The sequence below is a fragment of the Narcine bancroftii genome, chromosome 7, assembly GCF_036971445.1.
Source record: "Narcine bancroftii isolate sNarBan1 chromosome 7, sNarBan1.hap1, whole genome shotgun sequence".
Classification (NCBI taxonomy): Eukaryota; Metazoa; Chordata; class Chondrichthyes; order Torpediniformes; family Narcinidae; genus Narcine; species Narcine bancroftii.
In genome coordinates, this window is record NC_091475.1 from 184,571,754 (window position 1) to 184,589,148 (window position 17,395).

At 42.6% G+C, this 17,395-nt stretch overlaps 1 protein-coding gene across 1 annotated transcript in view; it reads right to left on the minus strand.

Annotated features, from left to right (window-relative positions):
* Positions 1-5,961, minus strand: part of dclk1a (doublecortin-like kinase 1a) — a 266,264-nt gene extending 260,303 nt beyond the window's left edge. Inside the window, exon 1 of the mRNA XM_069891679.1 lies at positions 5,592-5,961. Within this exon, the coding sequence (XP_069747780.1) occupies positions 5,592-5,961 (370 nt within the window). The remainder of the gene's footprint in view (positions 1-5,591) is intronic.
* Positions 5,962-17,395: the final 11,434 nt, after the last annotated feature.

The following is a 17,395-nucleotide window of genomic DNA, read 5'->3' on the forward strand; positions in this document are numbered from 1 at the left end:
TTTTCCTAGCCTCTTGGTAATATTATTTGATTACAAGTTGAGAGGAAATGACTAACAATCCCACAGAAAACTGTCAGTGAAACTCTAATTTTTTAGAAATTTAGACACAGAGCACAGTTGTAGGTCCTTCCAGGCCATGAGCCCATGCTACTCAAATGAACCAATTAACCTACAAACCCTGTACCTTTTGAAGGATTGGAGGAAACCCGTGCAGACATGGGGAGAAGGTACAAACTTTTTACAGACTGAGCCAGGTTTGAGCCCACGTCAATGGTGCTATAATAGAGTTGCATTAATCACAGCACTAACAATTTTCATTTGTTATGAATAAAACTTAATAATGATTGAGGAACTATTTACAGCCACCATTCCAGTTAACAAAAATGTATCTGAAATAAGGGATTGATGTATATATTTTTTTAATCAGGGAATCAGGAAGGCAAGAAGAAGACATGAGGTTGCTTTGACAAATAACATGAAGGTAAACCCAAAGGGTTTCTCCAAGTACATATGAAGAGTAAAAGGATAGTAAGGGACAAAATTGGTCCCCTTGAGGATCAGAGTGGTCAACTATGTGTGGAGCCTCACGTAATAGGGGAGATCTTAATTTTTCTTTTGCATGAGTATTTATTCAGGAAACTGGCATAGAGCATAAAGAAGGAAGGGAAACAAGCAGAAGGGTCATGGAACATATAGAGATTAAGGAAGAGGAGGTGCTTACTACCTTACAGCAAATAAAGGTAGACAAACCAACCCCCCCCCCCCCCAACCCAAAACCCTGGTCCAGGCATGATATTCCATCAGATCAGACCTTGAGGGAGACTAGTGTAGAAATTGCAGGGCCCTGGCAGATACATTCAAAATGTATTTTGCCACAGGTGAGGTTCCAGAGGATTGGAGGTTCACTCATGTTGTCCCATTGTTTAAAAAAGACTCCAAAACTAAACCAGGTAATTAATTATAGGCTGGTGAACCTGACATCAGTAGTAGGTAAATTATTGGTGTTCTGAGAAATAGGATATATAAGTACTTGGACAGCCATGGGCTAAGAACAGTCAGCATGGCTTTGTGATGGTAGGTTGTGTTTAATGAATCTTGTAGAGTTTATCAAGGAGCTTGCCAAGAAGGTAGATGGACCAAAAGGCTGTGGATGTTGTCTATATGGACTTAAGTTCAGAAAGTTCAGACATTAGGTATCCATGAAGAAGTTGTAAACTGAAATCAAAATTGGTTTGATTGGGAGAAAACAGAGAGTGGTAGTGGATGGCTGCTTCTCAGACTGGAGGCCTCTGGGATCTGTGTTAGGACCATTGTTATTTGTTGTCTATTATCAATGATCTGAATGATAATGTGGTAAATTGGATCAGCAAGTTTTCTGATGACACAAAGTTAGGAGGTGTTGAGGACAGCGAAGAAGATTTTCAAATCTTGCAGAAGGACCTGGATCATTTGGGAGAATGAGCCAAAAAATGGCAGATGGAGTTTAATGCAGACAAGTGTGAAATGGTGCATTTTGGAAGGGAAAACCAAGGTAGGACACACACAATAAATGGTAGGGCACTGAGGAGTCCAGAGGAGCAAAGAGATCTGGAGGCGTTATAGGTAGACAGGGTTATTAAGAAAACTTTTGCTATCTTAGCCTTTATCAATCAAAGTATTGAATATAGGAGTTGGAACGTTATGTTGAAGTTGTTTAAGATATTGGTAAGACCAAATATTGTTTGCAGTTCTGATCACTTAACTACAGGATGGATATAATACAGGAAGGAAAGAGTGGAAAGAAGATTTATTAGGATGTTGCTAGAGCTTCAGGAGTTGAGTTACAGGGAAAGAATAAACAGGTTAGAACTTTATTTCTTGGAGCGAAGAAGAAGAAGGGGAGATTTGATAGAGGTTTACAAGGATATGAGACGTATAGACACAGTGGGCTTTTTCCACATATTGGGGGAGATAAATACAAGAGGTCATAGTTTTAAGCTGAAAGGGGAAAGGTTTAGGGGGAACATTAGGGGAATGTTCTTCACTCAGGGAGTGGTGCGAGTGTGAAATGAAATGAGCTGCCATCTGATGTGGTGAATGCAGACTCAATCCTGAGTTTTAAGAATAGATTGGATTTATATATGAATGGGAGAGGTCTGGAAGGTTATGGGATGGGAGCAGGTCAATAGGACTAGTGGAATAATGGTTGGCAGACTAGAAGGGCCAAATGGCTGTTGTGCTGTGCTTTTCTGTGGTTCTATTATTTATTGGGAGAAGATCCACTTTCATGGATCCAACAGGAGACTGTACTGCAGAGGCTGCAGGAGCCAAATCCACGGACACTCTTTTGCTACTGTTTCTCTTTCTTGGTGTAAGGGGCGCCAGGCAATGGTAATTGCAACTCTTTGTCTGCCTTACGTCAGGTAGGAGGCAGTTTTGTGTAATATTGCATTTGCTGTATTATTTCAAAACAATAAATAAATCTCTTGAACACAATTGTTTCAAACAAGCTAATCCCCAAAGTACATGTCCTTGCTCTCAGCTCCCACTCTGCAATTGACTGCATGACTTTCTATCCCGCAGCTGTAATCAGTGAGGATCAGTGACAACATCTTCTCTGTGACCATCCTTTACAATGGGGCACCACAAAGCTGTCTACTCAGATCTTTACTATACCCTCTGTACACCCATGACTGTGTGGCCAAACACAGCTCCAACTCCATCCGTAAATTTGTTGATGACACAACCATTTGTAATCAGGATCAAATGACAAATCAGAGTTTTGAAGAGAGATAGAGGGACTTGTGGCCTGGTGCCAGGACAATCCCCTCTCCTCCATCATCAGTAAGACAAAAGAGCTGGTTATAGACTACCTGAGAAAAGGTTGAACACACATCAGTGGTGCTGAGGTGGAGACAGTTTTAAGTTCCTGGGGGGTAAACAACTCCAGTGTCTCACTCTGGTGTTGATGCAATCATCACGTTCACCAGCACCTCGGCTTCTCAGAAGCCTGAGAAAATTTGGCAAGTCATCAGCATCTCTGAACAAGATGTGCGGGTGCGCCACTGAAAGCATCCCATTGGGGTGCATCACTCCGTGTTACGGGAACTGCTCCACCCAAAAAACCGCAGTGGGTCCCGAACATGGTATGGACAATCACACATTCACGTGCCATCTCCTCTTTTGGAAAAGAGCCAACATATTAAAAGATTCATCCCACCCTGCTGACATGCTCTTCACCCCCTTCCATCAGGGAGAAGATTGGCGAATATGAAAACCCACAGGACCAGAGTGAAGGAGTTTCTGTTCCACCATTATCAGGTTCCTGAATGAATCCCCAAATAGTAACATTACGTTGTGTAGGACTCTGCCAGCTGTACTTTTGTACTATGTATGCAAACTGGTCTTCCCACAAAACAACCTTTCCCACTGTATCTTGGTACACATGACGATGAACTTGAACTCGAAAGCTCCATCAGTGTTGAGGAAACCGGTGAAGAATGCTGACTACTCCATTGGGCAAAGTGGTGGAATGTTTAAAAAAGACCTTGTGGCATCAGTAGGTCCATAAAACTACCAATCAATTCAAGTTGGTTGTCTGAGACAAACTGTTTCCTCACACACATTTATTTTGTTTAGAGTACAAATTCTCTTAAACCATATTGGCCAATCTCTATTTCGTTGCACTTTGATTGGTGAACACAATTTCTAAAACAATAGAACAGTCTCCTCATCCTGTCCTTTCCCGGGCGGGACCCAGGTGGATTTGCTGAGCTGGCACACCCGGAAGGAAGGGGGTCGCCTCTCCTTTCCGGACAGGTATTTCCTCGCCCAGATGCTGTAGTGACCACATTTAAAGGGGCACGGAAAACCAAGAGTGGTCGCTGGGAGCCACGCCCGCCCAAGGTAACTCGGAGCCTCGAACCTTTAGTAGATCCCCCTCGCCCGATGTAGCATCTTCAGAAAGGAAACCTTTGGCAGGTGTCATACATTGACAGATCTGGCACGACTCCTTTACAGCGGCAGCCATCGGGACCGGGGTTCGAATCCCGCGCTGCCTGTGTCTACCTGGGTTTTCCCCGGGGGGCTCCGGTTTCTTCCCACCCTTCAAAGCATACCGGGGGGAGTAGGTTAATGGGTCTAATTGGGCGGCACGGACTGGTGGCCTGTTACTGTGCTGCATGTCTACATTTCAATTCATCTCAAGGGAAGGGGGGGTAGAAAGACCGACCCTCTTAAAACAGCAAGTCTGTAGGTGCAGGGATTGTGGTGAAATCCCAGAAATGCTGCAGGAGCTCAGCTGGTCCAGGTAAAGATATCAACCCGTTGTTTCCGACCTGAGCGCCTTCCTGTGAAGAAGAGGAGCTGGTGGTCATTGGATCTCTACGTCCAGTGGAAGCTGCCAGACCTGCTGCGCTCCTCCAACATTTCTGTGGGTCGCTTAGATGAAGCAGAAGGGCCCTTCCAACTCTGTCCGTTCAAGAGCACCGACTTTCAACTGGACGTGACAGCTAATTATTCAAAATGGCGAAATGCTAGAATTAAAAATAGCTTTAATAGATGAGAGGTCTAAATTCACCGGTAAACGAATCTTTCTTCATGCATTAAGTCGCCAACACTAGGCGGTTTCCATGCTCTCTATCCATCGGCAATATCCTTTCAATGCAACGGAGCTGGCAATTCCGTCTAATTCACATCTGACCATTCCGATTGTTCTTGCAATTTGGTGAATTTAGTTCATCACGATAACAAAGGAAAATAGCAGAATCATCTTTCAAAGGAGCTAAAGAGAGCAATCTGGCTCCACCCAGGCATCCTCTTTGTGTGGGGCACTGCAGATTTCCTGGGCGTCCCTGCTTCTCCTACGGGCTTATTATTTAATACAACTGTTCCATATTTCAGTTGTATTGCAGAGAGTCGTTGAAACTACCTTGTGGACAGATCACTTGAATTGCATTTTAATTTAATAATGACGGCAATTTTAAAAAAAGGTGCCCACCCGACATGACCTCTGTGCTGTTTTTCGATTTGATCTATCCCCTTTTAAGTGTTCAGTTAGAATAACCAGGTTCTTTCTTGCCGCAATTCAACTTGGGGGAGGGGGGGGGGTTAATATTCTCCACCAATTTGAGAACCCACCTGTACCCACCTGTGTGTCTCGGTCTCCGCAGTGAATTGAAAATTGAACCAAAATTGTAGTCGGAAGGTTTAGAAGTCATTCAAATTGTTAAAAAGGGGCAAGATGTAGTAATGATAAGGTTTGGTCCCCTCTTCCCCCAGCTCATTAGAAATGAATTTGGAATTTTTTTTGGATGAATTTAAACTGCGAATCAGTTCGTGGTTTTTGCCAAAGATTTGGATTTTTTCACTCTAAGAGATCAGTTCAAATCTCGAATAAATCTTATTTGATCCCCCCAATCAAGGCACGATCCACAAACCCATTTGGAATGATTCGCCAGGTGGATTTTGACTGAGCTTCAGTCGTTATTTGTTCGAGGTGATGTGTCCACCTGCTCACACTTAGCAGTCCTTCTCTCTGGCCCAGGGGAGGGGAGGGGGGCGCATGGGTTTCCCCAAACGCCCGCGAACGGTGCTTTGGGTGGGATACACACCTGCCACGAGCTCTTCCAAGCTGTTGATTTTCTTGAGTCCATCGATGCTGAAGATGACCCTGACGCCCTGGGGCAAGTTGACGTTATCGGACAGAGTCCGGGTCAGGTCAGCCAACAGCGCCTCGAAGGTGCGGAACCGGTCCTGGGAGACTGCGTACACGATGCCCTTAAAGTACCGGTCCCCGTTGCGGTAGAAGCGCACTTTCTTGGCTTTTTTCTCCGAGCTGAGCGTCTGCAGGGTGCGGATCCGATAGAAGCTGCAGTGGGCGCTGTGTGTGGGGCTGGGTAAGCCGTTCAGCCGGGATGCTCTGCCGTACCTCATTCCCTTGTCCCGTTCATCAAAATGTTCGAACTCCAGATCTCTGTCCATGGTGGAGGTGGTTTGGGATGGGGATCTCTTGAAAACACAGACCAAAAGATCGTTTTAGAACTCATCTCCGCTCCACGAAACGCGAGATTGGCTGACAACAAAGGGAAATTCACTGTTAAAAGCCCACACACAATTCACAGAGAAAATGGGGAAAACTCCTCTCTATATAATAAATAAAATGACTGCACTGAGCATTTCGCCTTTGATGGTATCATTTGGTCCTGTTTAAAGCTGTTCAACTGGATTAGATTGGAGGAAACGTTGTATACATACCAATATCTGGAGGTGGAGGTGGGTGTCGAGACGCTTTGATTTCAGGAGATTTTCTTCTTAAATGTTTTCTTTTAATGAGATGGGGACGGGCGAGGTGCTGAGTTGCCTTTGTTGTGTCTCCAGACCTCAGAGTCAATTCTGTGTGCTTGAGAGGGGAAGAGCTGGGGCTGCAGCTGGCGGTCTCTGCTCTTAACTCTGATTTGCATTGGCCCGTCCCTCATTTAAATTCATCTTTCGCACCAGTCACACATTCGTTTAATCGTCCCCCGAGAAAGTGTTAACGGGTTTCAAATGCGCACATCTTAACCCTCTCAGCATTCGGACCGATTCGTCCAAAGTTGTTGAGATGGAAGGAAGATTCTGGCCGCCTTGAAGGCTGTCTCGGCTCCTGCTGAAAGACGAGGTGGAGGGAGGGAGGGAAAAGTGAATTGCGACATTTCAGCCAATGTTGTACAAATCCAATTAATTCATCGTGTTGGATCTCTTCACCCCCTTTGAGATCCAGGATGAAAGAGCCACCAGATAATCCAGAAGATGACAAGGCTTGCAGTGAAGATCTGGAGAGAGCAGTCTCAGACAGGTTAATAACGATTCTACTTAGACCATCTGTTGAGACTCCAAATGGTTTACCTTCAAAAAAAATTAACCCACTATTAAATCATCGATTTTATATTGTCATAGATCTTTTAGCAACAAATTGCTACATTTAATAATGCAAAACAAATTTATTCACCTTTTCAATTTTTCACATGGCCATGCCATAATTTAAAACATGACTTCAGCTTACTATTTGAGAGAGTTACATTTAAATGTCTCCTGGGATCAGGCCAGATGAAGTATGTTTTCTTTTTGGCAATGGAAAAATAACAATTGGAACAGCGCTAAATAATATTTATGATAAGCAGTACAGTATTTGGGCTTAATGGAATGTTGTGACAAATTTAAGTAAAGGACAAGACCCACATTACCAAAACTAAAATTAGGAAAATCAAAATTCCAGATTGTTCATTGAAACGTACATGTAGTGCACACAATCTGTTGGCAGCACTGGCCGAGTGTCCGTGGATTCACCTCCTGCACTCCTGTAACCTCTGCATATGTAAGGTCTCCTGTCCTTTCCAGCAGTGAACTTGAGATCCTGGTTTCAAACCTCCAATACGATGAAGAAGCAGTCAGTGCCCGAATCCCTTTGAGAACACTTCTTGCCAGAGTAAAATTAAAGTAGGACAAGTATATAAAAATAGTCATTAAATGAAACCAAATTTGAGAAAGGGTGTAGAAGGACAGAAAGATAATCGTATGCAGTGTATCGCACTCGAAGCTATCATCTTATTTAGTATTTTGCATTAAGCTATGAAGAAATTGAAAATAGGATAGTTGGTGCTTTGCCATTTAGAACATTAAAAAGTAGAGCGCAGGAGCACGCCCTTTGACACACGTCTGTGCTGAACATAAAGTCCAAATCTTGCACAACAGCTATATCTTTCACATTCGTACGTCTATCAAGAAACACCTTTGCTGCAACCATAGTATCTGCTTCCATTGCTACTCCTGGCAGGCCGTCCCAGGTTCCTATGTAAAATATTTGCTCTGCACTGCTCTCTTAAACTTCCTCCCTTCCTTTGGAACACATGCCCTCTAGTGTGTGACACTTTTTCCCTGTCCACCCCTATCAATGCATCTCATGATTTAAACACCTCTGCCAGATCTTTGATCAATATCCTATATTCCAGAAAAAAACAACCCAGGTTTGTCCAATCTCTTCCCATACCCTCTAAACCAGATAACATGATGGTAACCCTCTTCTGTTCATTTTCCAGTCCTTCCATGTCCTTCCTGTGATGGGGGTGACCAGTGAGGCAGAACCAAAGATTTATATAGCTGCAACATGCCTTTCTTACTTTTATATTCAATGCCCCAACAAACCTACCATACACCTTCTTTGATTACCTATGTACTTGTGTAGCCTCTTTCAATTTCCTCTCTGCATATCAATGTTTTTTACAGCTCTGCCATTAATTGTATTGGTTCCTCTTACCAAAGCGCAACAACTCACACATGTCCAGATTAAAGTCCATCTGCCATATCTCCGTTCATGTCTCCAACTATATCCTCAGAAACTTCTGGTTGGATGCTAATTGTATCTCATTGGCTTTGTATTTTACTTGGCACAAGGACAATAAAGTTGAATCTAATCTAATATGTCAAAATTTGTTGTTTTGCAGCAGTGTCGTGGTGGAAACATTGAAATAAACCCTATTACCTGTAAGGTAAAACATCATGAGATGGGAATGTGTAGGGAGTTACCCTGTACAGGGCAGTAACAAGAAGGGGAGGTGTCCTTGTACTCCTGTTAGGTAAAACATCATGAGATGGGACCGGAGAAGGAGTCACCCAGTACTAAGGAGTAACAGAATGCATCCTTGTACTTACAAGATAAGAGAGACATTGATGGATTGAGAGGCAGGAAGCTAGCAGGGAAAGGATAGCAACAGTTTTAGTCATTGGACAAGTAATGATATGATGATGTTCTAAGCATGTATCCAAGGGTATAAAAAATCACCATTTTGCTGATAACGGCAGAATGCATTCTCCGACTAACTTTGTTGGTCGCAAGTGTTACAATCCGGTAATAAAGAACAAAGAACCCTGATTTCGACTCAGCCTGGTGTTTGTCTCACTCATTCATGAACAAAGCAGACCTAACATACCCTATTATAGAAAGAATGTGCAAAAAAAAATAGCCGAAGTAAGGCAGTATCTGTGGTTCATTGTTCCTTCAGAAATCTGAAGAAGTTGTCACTGAGTGCTCACCTTCAGGCTTCTGTACCTTTATTCCAATGGTAACAGAGTGAGAGGGTGTGGCCTGGGTGGTTGGGGTCCTTGAGGATAGAGACTGCTTTCTAAAGACACTACCTCTTGTAAGTATGATTGATGGAGTGAAGTCTGGTGCCCGTGATGGCACAGGCCAAGTTAGCAACCCTCCAGAGTTTTTCCTGTCTTGAGCATTGGCACCTCCATACCAGACAGTGACGCAACCAGACAGAATGCTCTCCGCAGTACACCTGTAGAAATTTGCAAGAGTCCTGTGGATTCCTCGACACTGTCCAGAACTACACCAATCTTTGTATCATCTGCAGGCTTACTTACTCACCCAAGTCATTTATCCAAGTCATTTATGCATATCACAATCAACAAGGGTCCTAGCTCTGATCCCTGCATGGATACCATAAGTCACAGGCCTCCAGCCGAAATAACCTTCCACCAATACCCTTCTGTCTTCCTTGGGCTGGCCAATTTCATATCCAAACTATCCACCTTGGATCCTATGCATCTACTCCTTCTGAATCAGCCTGCCATTTTGTGTGTGAAATGGTGACCCTAAAAACACAGTAAGACTAAAAGCAGTAGCGTTAGTTCAAGATAATATGGAATATAATATGTGAAATTAGAATCGCCCATGTCATGTTTGGATGCCCGCAGAGAAATGGCACAATGGTGCCTTGAACTTCAGGATGCTGTGTTGGCAAGAGCATTAGTGCAGAAATGCTGAACACCTACTGGAAGAATGAGGAGTAGGCAGATCATGCCATCAGTCTGCATTAACACTGACTTGACACCTTCACTGCTATTTTATAGGTTCAGTGTTCCAATTAACACCTTTTTAAGCATGCATAAATAGCAGGATGAAACCCCAATGTTGAAACTAACAACTGATGGTAAATTAATTGCGATTTTTTTCATTCAATATTATAATTTTGTTGGTGTTGGATGCTTGCTAGCATTGTACCATTGGTTCCAGTTGCAGAGGTCTCTAAAGAACAGTGTATTAAGTGCTCCAAAATACAGTTGCTCCCAGACAAGAGTCCAGTCATATATATTTCTGTGGAAACAGTGTGTTTGGGAGAATGAGTACAGGTTATTTAGATCAGGACAAATGGCTAGAGGTTGGCAGGGTGGAAAAGAGAGGTTCCTGAGTAAAAGCCCATCCTTGCCCAAACAATGAGCATTTTAATCTAAATAGGAGCAAAGAACAGTTTGAAATATGTAATGATTAATATTTCTTTGGTGCACAGATCATGACCCACATTCTATGCCACTAGCTAAACCATAGCAGGACGAGATGAGGGAAGAAGGGAAACGCTTCTCACTGTCCATGATATTAAAAAAAAATTCACTCGTGCCTTTCAGCATCCAAACCCCTAATTCCTGAGCAATCCCACAACTTAACACTCCACTGTTATTTGCCAGCACAGCCATAAAATCCGCTATAAAATATATATTCCAAAATAAATTCATAAATTAAATCATGCCAGATTCAAATTTCAGATTTATTGTCCTACATGCATAGCATCACATTATTTTTCCAGCGGGTTAGGCAGAATTACCATTTATTGGTAATGCTAAAAAATCGATACATGATGTGCACATGTAAACAAATAAAGAAATGTAAACAAACTGACTGCAATTCAGAGGGAAATAAAATAATTAATAAAGGGCAAAAATAAGAGTCCTTAAATGAATCCCTGTCTGAGTTTGTTGTTGAAAAGTCTGATGGTGGAGGAGTAGCAGCTGTTCCTGAACCTGGTTGGTGCGAATCTTTTGGCACCTATATCTTTTTCCTGATGGCAGCAGTGAGAACAGAGCGTGTGCTGGGTGATATGGATCCTTGATTGCTGCTGCTCTCTGATGGCAGCCTTCCCTGTAGATGTTCTCGATGGTGGGGTGGGTTTCACCTATGATGTCCACTTCCTTTTTGAGGGCTTTACACACAGGGGTATTGGTGTTTCCATACCAGATCCTGATGCCGTCAATCACCACACTTTCCACCATGCATCCATAGAAGTTTGCCAGGGTTTCTGATGTCATACCAAACCTCCGCAAACTCCTGAGGAAGTAGAGGCACTGACGTACTTTCTTCCTGATGCCATTGGTGTGTTGTGTCCAGGAAACATCTTCCAAGATAAAGACTCTCAAGAACATAAATTTGCTCACCCTCTCCACCTCTGCAAGCTGGTGGTTGGAAGTATGAAATCACTTAATGATGTAACTTAATTTTTTTTCAAAAAGAGACTTTATTCACAATACATTATTACCAAAAAGGAAAACAATTCCATGTCTCTTTACACCTTTAGTGTTATGTCCATACATTCCCATCATTGTACATTCTTACATTCGTTCTCTATACTATTGCCACTATTGTGGCATCTTGTCATCACTCCCCCCTCTTTTGTTTGAGGGGCTTTCCCTCAGTCTCAGCCCTTCAATGCCTGATGATGGAAAGACTCTACTGTGTTCCTTTCCCACAGCACCTTCGCACTGGCTGCACCAAGCCTCAGTACAGGTACACAATCCTTTATCCGGAGCCCTTGGGGGACAGTATGTTCCAAATTTTGGATTTTTCCGGATTTTGGAAAGCCAGATTTAAGCCCACCCGAACTGTGCTTCAGTACCCACCTCCACCCCCTACCAGTTGAGGTGCCATCTCCCCCCTGCCTCACCCGCTCGACTCGCGCTGTCGGTCTCTCGTTTGCCTGACTCGTGCTGCCGGTCTCTCTCCCTCGCCCACCCGACTCATGCTGCCAGTCTCTCACCCTCCTGACTCACGCTGCTGGTCTCTCCCCACTTGTCGGATTTTAGAGCTTTCCGGATTTTAGATGTCCAGACAAAGGATTGTGTACCTGTATTTCCCTTCACATATACTCCTGCAGCCTGGAACGTGCCAGTAGGCAACATTCCCTCATCGACATCTCGGTGTGCTGGACCAAAGGGCATCTTTCACCGAGTTGATGGTCTTCCAGCAGTTCAACTGTCTCCATGTGTGTCCCCGGGAACAGCCCATAAATTAGAGTCCTCTGTCACACTGCTGCTGGGAATGAACCGTGGCAAGAACCCTTGCATCCTTCTCCACATAGTCTCTGCATTGGTTAGGCAGGTTGGATGTCAAAGCTTTGAAATGAAAAAAGGCATACCAGTAAAGTTGTGATGCAGGGAGAAGTTGTGTGGAGATTAGTGTTTCTGGGAGTTAGCACACCCTTGCAGCATATAGATATTAAGGAAGTATGGGATGGCATTGTTGGGACCTGAAAAGGGGATTATGTATGAAGATCTCATCATCTTCAGTAGCTTGAGCCCCACCACCGACATGGGCTAAACAATGAGTATGATGGCCAACATCATTGGGTTAAGAACCCTTCCAATTACTCATTGGTGCTGCTGTATTCAACTGTATGGTGCCATTTTTTTGTGAGAGAGAGAAAAGAATCTAAAGGACTGTGCTTGGTGATGTGTTTGCTCTAAATGAATAGATTGCAGTGTGCAGTCTATATTGCTGTGAGACTTGCCACAAGGTTAAGGGTATGCCAGACCTGTACAAGATATGAGTCTGCATTAAGAACAATGTTTGGAAAATGAGGGAAGGTGTTCTAGTGGACATAGCAGTATCTGAGGTCAGTGTTACAGTTAATTGGATTAAAGCTACATTCAGTGATTTTTGACCAGTCATGTGGGATCGCTGATAAGCATGTGATAGTGTGTTCAGATCCTTCTAGATTGGGTCCCGACACTACCCTCATTTACACTTTCTCTGCAGCCATAAGTATCCATGATGTCCCCTCTTCTATGTGACACCACTCTTTGGAATCTACCAGTTCAGTTTCACTTTTCAATGTGATTTAAAATGTAGATAAAATATTTAAAAAAAAAGACTGCCTGCAGCATTTACTGCAGTGGTAATGCCACGTGGGCTGATATCGCCTCAAACTGTGCATCTTGGCGCCTCACAGTTCGGTGGGCAGCAACCTCCTTGGAAGAAGACCGCAGAGCCCACCTCACTGATAAAAGACAAAGGAGGAAAAACCCAACACCCAACCCTAACGAACCAATTTTCCCTTGCAACCACTGCAACTGTGTCTGCCTGTCCCACATCGGACTTGTCAGCCACAAACGAGCCTGCAGCTGACGTGAACATTACCCCTCCATAAATCTTCGTCCGCGAAGCCAAGCCAAAGAAAGAATGTACCCCCATGTTAAAAGTTTGAAAATTGGCTGCTTGCTCTAAGCAATGCTGGCCAGACTTAACTGATATAAAGCATTCACCATCTTGGCCCTTTGTTGAAACATAAATCAATAAATAGCACAATTACTCCTGGGTGAATTTTTGGCTCATGGAAATGAGCAAAGTGATATGCATTTTGAAACCTATGTAGAGATTTTTGTGAAGTGCAGTGAGTCAAAGCATTTTGTTAAATCTATTCTGAGGACACCTAAGATTTTAATTTTAGTAACAGTTCAACCTTCATGAATCAAACAGGAAATGTGCATTTTATTTAATTTATCAGATGACAAACCTAACTGCAGGGTCACTTAATTAACAAAATGTAGACAACCCGATATAATCAGGGATTAATGGTCAACAGGCAAATTATCAGTCTGTGACTAATGTGCAGGAGTGTGAGAAGAAACTCCAAACTGAACTTGGCTTTGGAATCATTTTCAGCTTGAATTTAGATCATGATTTATAAAAATACACACTGAAGGTTAAGGATAGAATAGGACCACTGGAAAATGAGTGCGGTGAACTGTGCGAGGAACCGTATCAGATGGGAGAGATATTAAACGATTTTTTTCTCATCTGTGTTCATGAAGGAAAAGGACATTGTGAGACAAGTGAGGCAAATGGCTTAGTTATGGAAAAGATAGGGATTAGTAAAGAGAGGGTTTTGGAACTTCTAGGGTCAGTAAAAGTGGATAAATCTCCTGGTCCTCATGGGATTTTCCCTAGAATATTAGGGGAAGTCAGGGAACAAATAGCGAAGGCACTGTCAGTGATTTTTCAACGATCACTGGAGGAGGGTGTGGTGCCATGGGATTGGAGGGTTGCTAATGTAGTTCTGTTGTTTAAAAAAGGCACGAGGTGTCAGCCAAGTAATTATAGGCCTGTAAGCTTGACTTCGGTGTTATGGAAAATTATGGAAGGTATTCTTAGAGATGGTGTGGATAAGTATCTAGATAAGCAGGGATTGATCAGGAGCACCCAGCATGGGTTTGTGAAGGGGAAGTCATGTTTGATGAACCTTGTTGAGTTTTTCGAAGAAGTGACAAGAAAGATAGATGAAGGTAGGGAAGTTGATGTAGTCTATCTGGATTTTAGCAAAGCTTTTGATAAGGTTCCACATGAAAGGTTAGTAAGGAAGGTTCAGTCACTAGGGGTTAATAGAGAAACAGTAAGATGGGTTCAGAGGTGGCTGGAGGAGAGACAGCAGAGGGTCATGGTGGACAACTGTCTGTCAGGATGGAAGCCTGTGATGAGCGGCATGCCTCAAGGATTGGTGCTAGGTCCCCTGTTGTTCATAATTTATATTAATGATTTGGATGATGGGGTGGTTAACTGGGTAAGTAAATATGCAGATGATATGAAAATAGGGGGAGTGGTGGATAGCGAGGAAGGTTTTCATGGATTACAGAGGGATTTGGTTTGTCTGGAAAATTGGGCTGAAAGGTGGCAGATGGAATTTAATTTAGAGAAGTGTGAGGTGCTTCATTTTGAGAAAATATAATCAAAATAGGACATATGTAGTAAAGGGGAGAACCATTGGAGAATGCACAAGAACAAAGAGATCTTGGAGTTATGGTGCAGCGTTCCTTGAAGGTGGATTCCCATGTTGACAGGGTGGTTAAGAAGGCATTTGGTATGTTAGCCTTCATAAATCATAACATAGAGTATAGGAGCTGGGAAGTGATGCTGCGACTGTTAAAGGCATTGGTGAGGCCAGGTTTGGATTATTGTGTTCAGTTCTAGTCTCCAAATTATAAGAAGGATATAGATAAGGTGGAGAAGGTGCAGAGAAGATTCACCAGAATGTTGCCTGGCTTAAAATACCTAGAGTACAGAGAAAGATTGAAGAGGTTAGGACTTAATTCTTTGGAACATAGACAGTTGAGAGGGGATTTGATAGAGGTGTTTAAAATCATGAAGGGAATAGATAGACTAGAAGCAAGTAGACTCTTCCCCCTGAGAGCAGGGGAGGTTGAAACAAGAGGACACAAGTTGAGGGTAAGGGGGCAAAATTTTAGGAGAAAAATTAGAGGATGCTTCTTCACTCAGAGAGTGGTGACCGAATAGAATAATCTTCCAGAGGAAATAGTTGAGGCAGAGTCAATTCTTTCATTTAAGAGGAGGCTGGATATATATATATGGATAAGAGGGGGTTGGAGGGTTATGGGTGGAGAATAGGTGGGGGGATCTAGCGGAGTTGTTTGAGTGAACCGGCTTAGAGTTGAAGGGCCGAGATGGCCTGTTTCCATGCCATAAACTGTTATATATGGACTTCAAGTAAACTTTTTTATTGTGGCATCATAATTTTATAGGTAAGCCTAGATATTTTACTGTTATGTTTGTATGAGAATCCATTTAATATAATGGAATAACTGGAAGTGGATCATGGCTACCTATCTGCTTGGCCCACGCCTCTCCATTTATGTACTTACATCAGTTCACCTCTCAGCCTCCAATGCCCAAGAGAAAACAGTCCAAGTTTGTCCAACTTCTCCTTGTAGTTAGTACATTCCAATCTTGGACACATCCTGGTAAACCTTGGCTGCATTCTCCCGAAAACCTCCATTTCTTTGCAGTGTTGCAATGACCAAAAGTGTATACAATACTGAGTGTGGCCTAACCAAAGTTTTATACAGCAACAACATGACTTGCAAACTCTTACAGTCAGCAGCTTCATTGATGCAGGCACGCATGCTGTACACCTTTACCACACTATCTATTTGTGTGGCTACTTTGAGTCAGGTATGGAGTTGCACCCAACATCCCTGTGTACATCAAAGTCTCAAAGGTATATACCGTATACTTGTATGCAACAGTAGCATTACTTTCGGCAACAGTGTACTACCCCAATCAGATACAATACCAGGCTAAAAATGGAAATGGAAATTTTGCCAGTTCAGATCTGATCCTTGGAAATATTCAACAAAGGACGGGAATCATAATCTTTCAAGTATCACGAGAGAAAAACAGAGATCTCATCAATGGTTTTCTTTGGTGCTACAACTAGATGGAATGTTGTTCTGTAAAATAAAATAATTACTAAAATTCTTCTTTCTTTGGCTTGGCTTCGCGGACGAAGATTTATGGAGGGGTAAATGTCCACGTCAGCTGCAGGCTCGTTTGTAGCTGACAAGTCCGATGCGGGACAGGCAGACACGGTTGCAGCGGTTGCAGGGGAAAATTGGTTGGTTTGGGGTGAAATTACTTAACCATGAAACAGCTACATTATCTGAAGTCATAAGTTCATTTCTTTTGTTTCCAATAGAGACTCAATAGCAAAGAAAAAGTTCTGGGGTGTGTAATGTTGAAGGATTTGAACGACGCAAGGATATACATAAAAGTTTCAATACTGAAACGTGATACTGCCTCATCAGATAGAGCCAACAAACATTTTTATTAATCATGGTTTATTATGAATTAATATAAAATTAATAGGAAGCATGAGAAAAACCACTAAGCTGTAAAAAAATGAATAATTTACTATGAGAAAGACTGATAGATTTCACAGTTTTGTACTGAAATATACTGTAAATCCAATAGGATATGAAGGGGTTTAATGGACACAATGAAAGATTCTCATAAATTCTCTGCTAAGTATTATAACTGAATTTCTACTGTCCTTTTATGTGTACCTTGTCTCAGATGACATCAACAAGGGAGAGCAAATAAGTTTTAAAAAATGCTAAGTTTAAGTCATTGAGAGGGCTAAGAGAGTGAAATTTAAGATTGGGAAGAGAAACTAATGCACTAGAAACCCTGTTTTCACTAATGCAATTTTTGCTAGAAACCTGGTATATGGTTGCTGTTAACATTTACAAAACTTGCAGCAAAATCTGATGGGATCTAAATAGAATTGTGCAATCATAATGATGTGCTGAATGGAACTTACGCTTACCATCAGCGCCAACCATCAAGCACCTATTTTTACCAATCCTACCCAAGCCTTTATATTCTTCAAACATTCCCATCAACTCTTGGTATTCATGGTAAGGTAGTAAACTGGATTCAACATTGGTTGTACGGGAGAAGTAAGAGAGTAGTGGTGGATGATCGCTTCTCAGAGAGAAGGCCAGTGACTAATGGTGTGCCTCAGGAATCAGGGCT